This window comes from Loxodonta africana, chromosome 19, assembly GCF_030014295.1.
Source record: "Loxodonta africana isolate mLoxAfr1 chromosome 19, mLoxAfr1.hap2, whole genome shotgun sequence".
NCBI classification, from domain to species: domain Eukaryota; kingdom Metazoa; phylum Chordata; class Mammalia; order Proboscidea; family Elephantidae; genus Loxodonta; species Loxodonta africana.
In genome coordinates, this window is record NC_087360.1 from 8,082,242 (window position 1) to 8,096,648 (window position 14,407).

The window sequence follows — 14,407 nt, forward strand, 5'->3', positions numbered from 1 at the left end:
GCAAAAAGCTGGAAGCAACCAAGGCGTCCGTCAACGGATGAATGGGTAAATAAATTGTGGTATATTCACACAATGGAATACTACGCATAGATAAAGAACAGTGACGAATCTGTGAAACATTTCATAACATGGAGGAATCTGGAAGGCATTATGCTGAGCGAAATGAGTCAGAGGCAAAAGGACAAATATTGTATAAGACCTCTATTATAAGATCTTGAGAAATAGAAAAAACGGAGAAGAACACATACTTTTGTGCTTACAAAGTGGGGAGGGATGGAGGGAGGGAGAGGGTTTTTTATTGATCAATCAGTAGATAAGAACTGCTTTGGGTGAAGGGAAAGATAACACACAATACAAGGAAGGTCAGCCTAATTGGACTGGACTAAAAGCAAAGAAGTTTCTGGGATAAAATGAAAGCTTCAAAGGTCAGTGGAGCAGGGGCTGGGGTCTGGGGAACATGGTTTGAGGAGACTTCTAAGTCAACGGGCAAAATAATTCTATTATGAAAACATTCTGCATCCCACTTTGAATTGTGGTGCCTGGGGTCCTAAATGCCAACAAGCAGCCATCTAAGATACATCAATTGGTCTCAACCCACCTGGAGCAAAGGCAAAGGAAGAACACCAAGGCCACACGACAACTAAGAACCCAAGAGACAGAAAGGGCCACATGAACCAGAGACCTACATTATCCTGAGACCAGAAGAACTAGTTGGTGCCCAGCCACAATCTATGTCTGCCCTGCTAGGGAGCACAACAGACAACTCCTGAGGGAGCAGGAGGCCAATGGGATACAGACCCCAAATTGTCATAAAAAGACCATACCTAATGATATGAATGCGACTAGAGGAATCCCAGAGACAATGCTCCCCAGAACTTCTGATGGCACAGGACAGGAACCATCCCCGAAGACAACTCATCAGGCATGAAAAGGACTGGTCAGCCGGGGCGAGAGAGATGCTGATGAAGAGTGAGCCAATTAAATTAGGTGGACACTGGAGAGTGTGTTGGAAACTCTTGACTGGAGGGGGGATGGGCAGATAGAGAGGGAAGACGGCAAAATTGGCACGAAACGAGAGACTGAAAGGGCTGACTCAATAGGGGGAGAGCAAGTGGGAGAAGGGAGTAAGATGTATGTAAACCTACATGTGACAGACTGATTGGAATGGTAAATGTTCACTTGAAGCTTAATAAAAATTAATAAAAAAAAAAAAAATCTTACCAAGGATGTAAAAGACCTATACAAAGAAAACTACAAAGCTCTACTACAAGAAATTCAAGAGGACATACTTAAGTGGAAAAACATACCTTGCTCATGGATAGGAAGACTTAACATAGTAAAAATGTCTATTCTACCAAAAGCTATCTATACATACAATGCACTTCCGATCCGAATTCCAATGTCATTTTTTAATGTGTTGGAGAAACAAACCACCAACTTCATATGGAAGGGAAAGAAGCCTCGGATAAGTAAAGCATTACTGAAAAAGAAGAAGAAAGTGGGAGGTCTCACTCTACCTGATTTCAGAACCTATTATACAGCCACAGTAGTCAAAACAGCCTGGTACTGGTACAACAACAGGCACATAGACCAATGGAACAGAATTGAGAACCCAGATATAGATCCATCCACGTATGAGCAGCTGATATTTGACAAAGGACCAGAGTCAGTTAATTGGGGAAAAGATAGCCTTTTTAACAAATGGTGCTGGCATAACTGGATATCCATTTGCAAAAAAATGAAACAGGACCCATACCTTACACCATGAACAAAAACTAACTCCAAGTGGATCAAAGACCTAAACATAAAGACTAAAACGATAAAGATCATGGAAGAAAAAATAGGGACAACCCTAGGAGCCCTAATACAAGGCATAAACAGAATACAAAACATTACCAAAAATGATGAAGAGAAACCCGATAACTGGGAGCTCCTAAAAATCAAACACCTATGCTCATCTAAAGACTTCACCAAAAGATTATAAAGACCACCTACAGACTGGGAAAGAATTTTCAGCTACGACATCTCCGACCAGCGCCTGATCTCTAAAATCTATATGATTCTGTCAAAACTCAACCACAAAAAGACAAACAACCCAATCAAAAAGTGGGCAAAGGATATGAACACACATTTCACTAAAGAAGATATTCAGGCAGCTAACAGATACATGAGAAAATGCTCTCGATCATTAGCCATTAGAGAAATGCAAATTAAAACTACGATGAGATTCCATCTCACACCAACGAGGCTGGCATTAATCCAAAAAACACAAAATAATAAATGTTGGAGAGGCTGCGGAGAGATTGGAACTCTTATACACTGCTGGTGGGAATGTAAAATGGTACAACCACTTTGGAAATCTATCTGGCGTTATCTTAAACAGTTAGAAATAGAACTACCATACAACCCAGAAATCCCACTCCTCGGAATATACCCTAGAGATACAAGAGCCTTCACACAAACAGATATATGCACACCCATGTTTATTGCAGCTCTGTTCACAATAGCAAAAAGTTGGAAGCAACCAAGGTGTCCATCAACGGATGAATGGGTAAATAAATTGTGGTATATTCACACAATGGAATACTACGCATAGATAAAGAACAGTGACGAATCTGTGAAACATTTCATAACATGGAGGAACCTGGAAGGCATTATGCTGAGCAAAATTAGTCAGAGGCAAAAGGACAAATATTGTATAAGACCACTATTATAAGATCTTGAGAAATAGTAAACCTGAGAAGAACACATATTTTGTGGTTACGAGGAGGGGAGAGAGGGAGGGTGGGAGAGGGTTTTTTACTGAATAATCAGTAGATAAGAACTGCTTTAGGTGAAGGGAAAGACAACACTCAATACATGGAAGGTCAGCTCAATTGGACTGGACCAAAAGCAAAGAAGTTTCTGGGATAAAATGAATGCTTCAAAGGTCAGCGGAGCAGGGGCGGGGGTCTGGGGAACATGGTTTGAGGGGACTTCTAAGTCAATTGGCAAAATAATTCTATTATGAAATCATTCTGCATCCCACTTTGAAATGTGGCGTCTGGGGTCTTAAATGCTAACAAGCGGCCATCTAAGATGCATCAATTGGTCTCAATCCACCTGGAGCAAAGGAAAATGAAGAACACCAAGGCCACACGACACCTAAGAGCACAAGAGACAGAAAGGGCCACATGAACCAGAGACCTACATCACCCTGAGACCAGAAGAACTAGTTGGTGCCCGGCCACAATCGATGACTGCCCTGACAGGGAACACAGCAGAGGACCCCTGAGGGAGCAGGAGATCAGTGGGATGCAGACCCCAAATTCTCATAAAAAGACCAAACTTAATGGTCTGACTGAGATTAGAGGAATCCCGGCGGCCATGGTCCCCAGACCTTCTGTTGGCACAGGACAGGAACCATCCCCGAAGACAACTCATCAGACATGAAAGGGACTGGTCAGCGGGTGGGAGAGAGACACTGATGAAGAGTGAGCTAATTATATCAGGTGGACACTTGAGATTGTGTTGGCAACTCTTGTCCGGAGGGGGGATGGGAGGATAGAGAGAGAGGGAAGCCGGCAAAATTGTCACGAAAGGAGAGACTGAAAGGGCTGACTCAAGAGGGGGAGAGCAAGTGGGAGTACGGAGTAAGATGTATGTAAACTTATATGTGACAGACTGATTGGATTTGTAAATGTTCACTTGAAGCTTAACAAAAGTTAATTAAAAAAAAAAAGAAGTTATAAAAAAAAAAATTCAATCAACAGCTTAACAGAAAATTAGATATAGCCAAAGGCAGGATTAGTTAATAGAAAATATCCATACTGAAGCATATAGAGACAAAATGATAGAAAATACAGAAAAGAGCATGAAAGACCTATGGGACGAGATGAAAAGGTCTAACTTACATATAATTGGAGTCTCAAAAGGAGGGAAAACATGTGGCAGAAGTAATGTTTAAGAGACAATGGCTGAGAATTTTCTACCTCAAAGAAAGAAATGACATCACATGTTCAAGTAACCCCAGAGGACAGATTTTATTTTTTTAATCAACAACATGCACATAGACACACAGATACATCATTGAAAAACTGCTGAAAATAAAGAGAAAATTGAGAGGAAGAGTAGAAAGAGGGTTTCACAATATTCATTTGATTTGGGAACCACAGTGACCATGACAAGCATAGTTTTGGTGATGTCATGGGGGGAGATGCATTTTGTAGAAGGCAGATGAACCAAATGTCCATCAGTTAAAAAAAAAACCCATTGCTGTCAAGTGGATTCCAACTCAAAGTGACCCTACAGGACAGAGTGGAACTGCCCCATAGGGTTTCCAAGGCCGTAATCTTTAGAGAAGCAGGCTGCTACATCTTTCTCCTGCAGAGCGGATGGTGGTTTCAAACTGCTGAGTTTTCTTTTGGTTAGCAGCCAAGCACTTAACCACTGCACCACCAGGGCCCCTTTTTGTCCATCAGTAGTAGGACGGATAGTTGTATCATACTCAAACAATGAAAAACTATACAGCCGTGAAAATGAATGAATTATAGCTCAAAAATCAACATGGATGAATCTCACAAACAATGCAGAACAAATAACAGGAATCCCAACCTATAACAGTAAACAACAGGCAAAACTAAATCAGATAGTGTTGAAGCATCCATATATCACTGGAGAAAAGTATAAAGAAAACCAGGGGAAAGGATAAACACAAAATTGGGGATCGTGGTTAACTTTTGGGAGAAAGGAAGGAAACAGAATCAAGAAGCGACACAAAAAAGGGCTTCTAGGATTTAGATAATGTTCTATTTCTTGGACAAGGTGGTAAGGGCACAGGTGCATTTTGTTTCCTTCTTTAAAATATATACATTTTTTCACATATGCCTTATTACACAATAAAAATATAAGAAAATAAAACATTTCTTAAAAAAAAAAGAGTAAATAAAAGATGAAGTAGAGAAAGCAAGTGTAGACAACTCTTCTGAGAAGTTATACCAAGAAGGGGAGCAAAGGGCAATCGCTGGAAGGAGCTGCGGGCCAAAGGGAGTTCTTTAAAGCACGTTTATATACTGAAAAGCCAAAAAACAATCCAGCAGAGACAGGCTGGAAAGGACCTTGAGGGAATGACAGAGATCAGGTCTAGCGCCCTGGGCCCTTCATTACAACTGGAGGGAAGAAGAGAAGACAGTGAGGTTGACAGTAGGATGCAGGCTTGGAAGCAGGGACTGGAAGACGTCTGTATCCCATGCTTCCATGTGCTCAGTGGAATAGGAGGGGCCGTGAGCTGACAGTGAGAGCAGGGCAGTGGGAGGTGTGAAGAGAAGGTGTGAAACTGTTGTCTCTGGAAATGAAAAGACAGCCCACCAGAATGGCCAGGCAAAGCTGAGAGCTTATTTAAAATTGATGAGTGAATTCGAAGATAAATCAGTCAGCTCAGCTGGGAGTTTTTCCCCAGCCGCACTCAGCCTGCTAAGGTGCAGGGACAGAGATGGCTGGTGGTGGAGTTCACCCAGAGTCAGGGGTGCTTCTGCAGCACCGTCCAATAGAACTTTCCGCGATGATGGAAATGTTCTGTAACATATGCTGTCCAATATGGTGGCCACTAGTCACATGCGGCTACCGAGTACTTGAAATGTGGCTAGTGGAGGTGAGGAATTGAATTCGTAATTTTATGTCGCCGTAACCAATTTAAATAGCCACGTGTGGCTAATGGCTACCATTAGCAAAGAGTCCAGCTTTAAGAAATAAGGACTTTTTGGAGGAGCAGGGAGGATGTTGGGGGCAGAAAGAGAGAAGACGGGCATAATGATAAGTGCCTTGTTGAATTCTGGTCACCGGGAAACCAGGTGTGTACTTTACGCAGTGCCTGGCACATAGCAGGCACTCAATAAATGCGTCCTGAATGGAGGATACCGGAATGAAGGGGACAGTGGAGAATAGCAGAGAGCAGGGACCTGGGAAATCAAGATGGCTGACGTAAACATTCTGGGAGTCCTTGGCAAGTCACCTCATGTAAATTGAGAATAATAACAATAACGAAACATCCATATATAAGTCACAAAGTTAGTTGTGAGGTTAGGAGCAGTTAAGAGCATGCTTCTAGAATCAGAAAGGCTGCCAGCTGGGAGACTTTAGACAAATTCTTCAATAATTTCACAGATATTACTGTTTAGTAGTATCTCCTTCCTAGCATGTTTGCATGGGTGATGTGGGATGACATGTGTAAGAAATTTAGCAGAATCTTATGCAGAATAAGTGCTTGAAAAAAATTAGCTATGATTACCAAAAACGAGATCATGAACGTGAAAGTGCCTACCAAAACTCTACTGCACGACAACAAAACTCCACCGGACAATAAGGAAAGTTTGGCCTGGTCTCAGTGTAATGTTAGGCTGAGCATTACTGGCTCAGATGGAACTCACCTGAAAACCATACTCCTTGTTAAGGTCCAGAGTGCATGCAGGCGTGTCCACGGCTAAGGTCCACTTCCAGATGCAAACTTTCTGTAAGTGACAGCAGACAGAGGGAGATGAGATGCTCTCTGAAGGCTGCTGAGGTACGTCCCACCTCTTGTGGTGACATGGTAACTTTGGCTCATTAAGCAAAGTCCCATGAGTTTCCCCTGAGAACACTACAGGTGCCATGTGGTCTGAGCAGAGCTGCCATGGGGACATTCCTGACAGGACGGCCAGCCTGCTGAGCAGACTCCAAGGGCCCATTACCTGGTCTTTACCATCTGAGATGGTTGCCAGATACTTGGCGTCACGGGTGATGGCTATTGTCTTGATGCCGTTGCCTTCTGGGCAGCTGTCAAATATTGTGTGCACGGGGATACTGCAAAACAGGACAAGGAGGGACAAGCATTTGCTGAAGTAAAACTGGCTTCCCCAAGCAGCTCTATTTACAACAGCCAAAAGATGGGAACAACTGAAGTATCCATCAACGGATGAATGGATAAAACAAAATGTGGTCTATGGACATAAAAAGGAATGAAGTTCTGACACGTACTACAACATGGATGAACTTTGGAGATTATGCTGCATGAAGGAAGCCAGATACACATACAGGTATACAGGTGGGTATAGGTGTATGTGAGAACACAGATGTATCCATATGTACATGTAAATACAGATATGTGTGGGAAGGCACATATATTCTTTGAAGACACAGCTACAGATACTCCTCAGATATAACCACACATCTTCTGAGATTGGTTTTCTAGGTTTGAAAGCTTAGGACCATAGTCTCATGAGACAACTCAGTTAACCAGCATAATATAGTTCTGCATCATAGTGAAATGAGTAGCATCCAGTGTCTTATAAGCTCGCGAGCGGCCATCTAAGATACAACTATTGGTTTCTACTTGTCAGGAGCAAAAGAGTAAAAGGCAACCAAAATCTCAGGAAAAAAAACAAGTCTACAAGGCAGACAGCCTACATGAGCTGTGGCCTCAACTATCCTGAGACCAGAAGAACTAGATGGTGCCCAGCCACCATCAGCAGAGTCACAACAGATGATCCTGGACAGAATAGGGGAAAAAAGTAGAATAAAACTCAAATTCTTAAAAAAGACTAGACTAACAGGACCACCTGAGACCAGAAGACTCCCTGAGACTATTGTCATGAGACTCTCTTTAAAACTTGAACTACAACTATCCCGAGATCACCTTCTAACAGAAAAGCAGAGTGACACACAAAATATATTACTCATTAGATCAGTGCTCTACTAAAACACCATTGGTATGAGTTCAAAAGGTCAACATTTAATCTAAAGCAAAGATGAGAAGATAAGGGGGCAGGGAAACTAAAATACTGGAAACAAAACAACCAGAACACAAAGAGAATGTTGACACATTGTGAAAAATGTAACTAATGTCATTCATCAGTTTGTGTGGAAATTGTTAAATGGGAACCTAACCTGCTGTATAAACTTTCGCCAAAAACACAATAAAATATTATTAAAAAGGAAATAAAGAAGCCAGGCAAGAAAAAGACAAATACTGTATGATCTCAATTATATAGGGGCTCACTCGGCAACGGGGAGCCTCTGGGTTTAAGCGAGGGAGCAAACAATCAATGTGGGTCTGGGAAAGATCACACTAAACATGTGGAGAAAAACCACATAAAACATGTACTTCTATATGTTCATATATGTGTAAGAAGAACAATAAGGAACATTCTGGAAGGACATAAAAAGCATAATTACTCAGGGCAGTATGTAGGTGTGCTTTTCTCTCTCTTCAGAACCTCTAGTTTCTCATTTGTTGAGTGGCAGTCCTGTGCCTGGTACTGTGCCAAGTACGAGGGTGTGTGGGAAAGGAGGTGAATAGGGCAAAATTGCAACTCTCAAGAAAAAAAGCAAAGATGTCACTTTGATGACTAACGTGTGCCTGACAAAAGCCATGGTCTTTTCAGTCACCTCATACACATGCAAAAACCGGACAACGAGAAAAGAAAACAGAAGAACAGAGGCCTTTGACTTGTGGTGTTGCTGAAGAATATGAATAACCACGGACTGCCAGAAGAACGAACAAATCTGTCTTGGAGGACATACAGCCAGAATGCTCCTTAGAAGTGGGGATACCAAGACTTCGGCTCCTTTACTTTGCACATGCCATCAAGAAAGGCCAAGCCATTGCGAACGACATCGCATTTGGTAAAATAGAGGGTCAGCAAAACTGAGGGAAACCCTCGATGAGATGGACTGGCACGCAACTGACCAGAGCAATGCACTCAAACCTACCAACGAGCATGAAGATGGCGTAAGACCAGGCAACGTTTCATTCTGTTATACTGTACCTCAGGTTGCCATGAGTAGGAGTGGACTCGACAGCAACTAACGACAACAAAAAATGAGTACAACCTTTCCAGACAGCAATCCAGCCGTATCTATGAAAATTTTAAATGCACAATGGTGCCCGGCTACCACTATCGGCTGCTCTGATTGGGATTACAAAGAAAGTCCCAGACAGAGCAGAAGAAAAATGTCGAACAAAAGATCAAATTCACAAAAAAGACCATGCTTAATGGTCTGACAGAGACTGGAGGAACCCCCGAGACTATGGTCCCCGGACGCCCTGCTAACTCAGTCCTGAAGGCACTCCTGAAGTCCCAAAGTCCACCTTTCAGCCAGAGATTAGGCCTATAAAACAAACAATAACACATGGGAGGAATGTGCGTCTTAGTTCAACCAAGTATAAGAGATTAAATGGGCAACACCTCCCCAAGAACAAAGAAGAGAAGTCAGGAAAGGACAGGAAAGCAGGACAAATGGACACAGAGAACCCAGAGTGGAAGGGAAAAGGGGGAGAGGGCTGACAATGCAGGATTGCAACCAATGTCACAAAACAACTTGCATATAAATTTTTGAGTGAGAAACTAATTTGCTCTATATACTTTCACCTAAAGCACAACAAAAAAAATTTTTTTAAGGCACAGACCCTCTGATCGATCAATTCCACCTCTGCTGCATTATCCTAGAGAAATGGTAGAAAAGTAAGCAGAGATAATGCAAATTTACGTTCATTATAGCACTGCATTAACAGCAAAAAATCTGGAAAAACACAAACGTCCATCAATAGGGGACGGTACAGCCGCATAATGAAAAACTAAGCTGCCTTCAAAAATAATGAGGGATATCTAGGAAAGCGGCCCAAATTTTGGGAAAAAAGTACATTACAGAACGGTACACATAGCAAAAGGAGCCCTGGTGGTGCAGCGGTTAAGCACTCAGCTGCTAAGCGAAAGGTCAGCGGTTCAAACCCACCAGCCACTCTGCAGGAGAAAAGACCTAGTGAGCTGCTCCCATACGGGGCAATTCTATACGAGTTAGAATCGACTTGATGGCACACAACAACAAAAACACATAACATCATCCTGATTGTACGTGTGTGTAGGGGTGTGTTTTTATGTATAGAAAGTCTGGAGGAATAGACTGTTCATCCTGGTTACTCTGGAGACAGGGTATGGCTGAGGAGGGGCTTTCATCTGCAGCTAACACACCTTTGTCCAGTCCCCGGCAAGACTTTAGAAATGGAAGAGTCAGACAAAGCCTTGACAGGTGGAGAATTTGATTACACGGTATTGAAATACCTAAGGGAGCCAAAGAAACGGAATGGTGGAAGCCAGTTGTCACCTTGGTGGGATTGCAAAGTCCCACGGGAAGAGAGGCGTGGGTGGTAAAAAGACTTCAACCAGCAAGTGGGCTATCTGGCCACTCACATTTCTCATCATGGAGTCTTTGCTGGAATGAATTTAAACAGGCCTCAGTATGTCACATCAGTGTCCCCATCAGCTGGAACCAAGTCTGTGTCCCAGTCGATGGCCACTCTGTCACTTAAGAAAATTTATCCAACTGAGAAATGGCCCCAAAATACACTTAGGAAGGCAATTCCTAAATTGTCGAGAATGACACAGTGGTAGCCTTAGTGGGAAAATGTGTCTTATCTGAGGGTATTTAGAATTACATATAGAAAAGATGAAGTCAATCGGACCTATAATATTAATATATTTGTGATTCAGAATTTGTTCTTTTTTTAGGAATGTGTAATGCTTAAGAAGATTTTACGTATCAGAGTGTCTAACAGATTAGATCTGTGATTCTAATTTAAAATATGTAGTTGATTTAGACTTGTGATTTTAAATTGAAATTGTATTCAGTTTATAAATAATACTAGAACACTGAAGGGAAATTAAGATTTGCCCTATTTATTTCTTATGCCAAATTTCTTAAACCAAATTTAATTGATTTGATTTACAAGAATTACTTATGAGCTGGTAAAGGATTTATTAATCAGACAACTAACAAACTTGAAAGTGAAAACGGATACATTAAATTTCTAAACGCAATTTAAAATGTTTAAAAGGAGTTAATAGCCAAATTTGTAAATGGGGCCAAACATTAATCAAAGCCCCCTTAAAGGCAACTGCAAACATTTGCTAGATTTATAAACAGAATAAAATTTGTAAGCTGAATGAGAAGCTTAAGGAAGAACTATGGTTTTTAATTTATCACTTCAATAAAGTGACTATTCATTCTAAAACCAGAGCAGCCTCTGAATAATCTTTTCTGGGTTCCTTTGGGATATCGTGAAACTCATACATAGTGTTTGAACTGTTTACTACAGATACGCTTTACTTAAAGTCCCTGGGTGGCACAAACATTTAACACCTCGGCTTCTAACCAAAAAGTAGGAGGTTTGAGTCCATCCAGAGGTACCTTGGAAAAATGCCTGGAGATCTACTTGGGAAAAATCAGCCACTGAAATCCCCCTGGAGCACAGTTCTATGCTGAGACACATGGGTTCACCGCAAGTCGAAGTTGACTTGGGATGGTATGGGTACTGGTGAGCTTTGCTTTATAATTAAAAAAAAAAAAAAGACAGCCCTCAAGTTGCTCCCAGTCTAGTGGGGAGACAGCTTTGTAAATAAGAAAGCCATGTCATGGAGAAAAACCACAGAGCAATGATACACATTTCTACAAGTCCACGTATTTACTGGGTGGAAACACACCAAACTGTAACTAAGCTCTGGGAAGAGGACTACAATTAGAGATGGCAGCCACAGGACACTTCAGTTCCGCAAAATACATGTGTCGTGTATTGTTGTTGTTAGGTGCCGTTGAGTCGATTTCAAATCATGTATTACGTGTCCATTAAGATTTATTTAAATGATTTTTAAAAATCGAAGTCATGTATTCTGGAAAACGCAAAACTACAGAGACAGTGAAAAGATCAGTGGTTGCTAGGGGACCTGGGGGAGGGATGGCCAGGTGGAGCACGGGGCGTTTTAGGGCAGTGAGATTATTCTGCATGTCACTGTCACGGAGACACCTGACATTAGCACTTGGCAAAACCCACAGGGCTGTACAACACAAACAGGGAACCCTCATGTAGACTCTGGACCTCAGTTGATAATAATGTATCAGTATTGATTCATTGATTATAATAAATGTACCAGGGGAATGCAGGGCCCTAACAATAAGAGAAACAGTGTGGGGAGGGGCCGGGAGGTTGATGGGGACTCTGTACTTTCTGAACAATTTTTCTGTAAACTTAAAATGGCTCTAAAAAAGAAAGTCTATTAAAAATATTACCCAAATGAAAAATCTAGAAGGAAATTAAAAAAAAAAAATCAATATTACAGAGAATGGACTGAGGGTGCCAGTGAGGGGAAGGGAGACCAGAGAGGAGGTTGCTGCCCTGGCCCAGGCAGAGGTGGAGCCAGGTTATCTGGGAGGCAGACAGAACAGGGCTTTTGGATGTTCTGGCAGTGGGTGCCTGGGGGGGTGTTTCAGCAGTTTCCTCATCGGTAAAAAGAGGACCATCTGAACAACAGATTTGACACATTGAACACTAGTGACCGCAGACCAGATGAGCTGTGGAATGACATCAAGGACATCATCCATGAAGAAAGCAAGAGGTCACTGAAAAGGCAGGAAAGAAAGAAAGAAAAGACCAAGATGGATGTCAGAGGAGACTCTGAAACTTGCTCTCGAACATCGAGCAGCTAAAGCAAAAGGAAGAATTGATGAAGTAGAAGAACTGAAGAGAAGATTTCAAAGGGCCTCTCCAGAAGACAAAGTGAAGTATTATAATGACATGTGCAAAGAGCTGGAGATAGAAAACCAAAAGGAAAGAACACACTTGGCGTTTCTCAAGCTGAAAGAACTGAAGAAAAAATTCAAGCCTCGAGTTGCAGTAGTGAAGGGTTCTATTGGGAAAATATTAAACAACGCAGGAAGCATCAAAAGAAGATAAAAAGGAATACACAGAGTCATTATACCAAAAAGAATTAGTCGATTTTCAACCATTTCAAGAGGTAGCATATGATCAAGAACCGATGGTACTGAAGGAAGAAGTCCAAGCTGCTCTGAAGGCATTGGCGAAAAACAAGGCTCCAGGAATTGATGGAATATCAATTGAGATGTTTCAACAAATGGATGCAGCGCTGGAGGTGCTTACTCACCTATGCCAAGAAATATGGAAGACAGCTTCCTGGCCAACTGACTGGAAAAGATCCATATTTATGCCTATTCCCAAGAAAGGTGATCCAACCAAATGTGGAAATTATAGAACTATGTCATTAATATCACATGCAAGCAAAATTTTGCTGAAGATCATTCAAAAACAGCTGCAGCAGTGTATTGACAGGGAACTGCCAGAAATTCAGGCCAGTTTCAGAAGAGGACGTAGAACCAGAGATATCATTACTGATGTCAGATGGATCCTGGCTGAAAGCAGAGAACACCAGAAGGATGTTTACCTCTGTTTTATTGACTGTGCAAAGGCATTCGACTGTGTGGATCATAACAAATTATGGATAACATTGTGAAGAATGGGAATTCCAGAACACTTAATTGTGCTCATGAGGAACCTTTACATAGATCAAGAGGCAGTCGTTTGGACAGATCAAGGGGATACTGATTGGTATGAAGTTAGGAAAGGTGTGCATCAGGGTTGTATTCTTTCACCGTACCTATTCAATCTGTATGCTGAGCAAATAATCTGAGAAGCTGGACTATATGAATAAGAATGGGGCATCAGGATTGGAGGAAGACTCATCAACAACCTGCGTTATGCAGATGCCACAACCTTGCTTGCTGAAAGTGAAGAGGACTTGAAGCACTTACTAATGAAGATCAAAGACCACAGCCTTCAGTATGGATTACACCTCAACATAAAGAAAACAAAAATCCTCACAACCGAACCAATGAGCAACATCATGATAAACGGAGAAAAGATTGAAGTTGTCAAGGATTTCATTTTACTTGGATCCACAATCAACAGCCATGGAAGCAGCAGTCAAGAAATCAAAAGACGCATTGCATTGGGCAAATCTGTTGCAAAGGACCTCTTTAAAGTGTTGAAGAGCAAAGATGTCACCTTGAAGACTAAGGTGCACCTGACGCAAGCCATGGTATTTTCAATTGCCTCATATGCATGTGAAAGCTGGACAATGAATAAGGAAGACCGAAGAAGAACTGACGCCTTTGAATTGTGGTGTTGGTGAAGAATATTGAACATACCATGGACTGCCAAAAGAACAAACAAATCTGTCTTGGAAGAAGTACAACCAGGATACTCCTTAGAGGCAAGGATGGCGAGACTGCGTCTTACATACTTTGGACATGCTGTCAGGAGGGATCAGTCCCTGGAGAAGGACATCATGCTCAGCAGAGAACAGGGTCAGTGGAAAAGAGGAAGACCCTCACCGAGGTGGATTGACACAGTGGCTGCAACAATGAGCTCAAGCATAACAACAATTGTAAGGATGGCGCAGGACCAGGCAGCGTTTTGTTCTGTTGTGCATAGGGTCGCTATGAGTCGGAACTGACTCAACGGCACCTAACAACAACAACAACAACAAAAAGAGGACTTGCTGATAGTCTGTTGACAACAAGAGAACAGGCAGACAGTGTGGCTTCA

At 42.0% G+C, this 14,407-nt stretch overlaps 1 protein-coding gene across 1 annotated transcript in view; it reads right to left on the bottom strand.

The window, feature by feature from the left end:
- CFAP251 (cilia and flagella associated protein 251) overlaps positions 1 to 14,407 on the bottom strand; it is a 95,633-nt gene that overhangs the window by 63,866 nt on the left and 17,360 nt on the right. Inside the window, exons 5-6 of the mRNA XM_010599893.3 lie at positions 6,705 to 6,816; positions 6,405 to 6,485 (exon numbers count right to left, since the gene is read on the bottom strand). Coding sequence (XP_010598195.2) covers positions 6,405 to 6,485; positions 6,705 to 6,816 — 193 coding nt within the window. The remainder of the gene's footprint in view (positions 1 to 6,404; positions 6,486 to 6,704; positions 6,817 to 14,407) is intronic.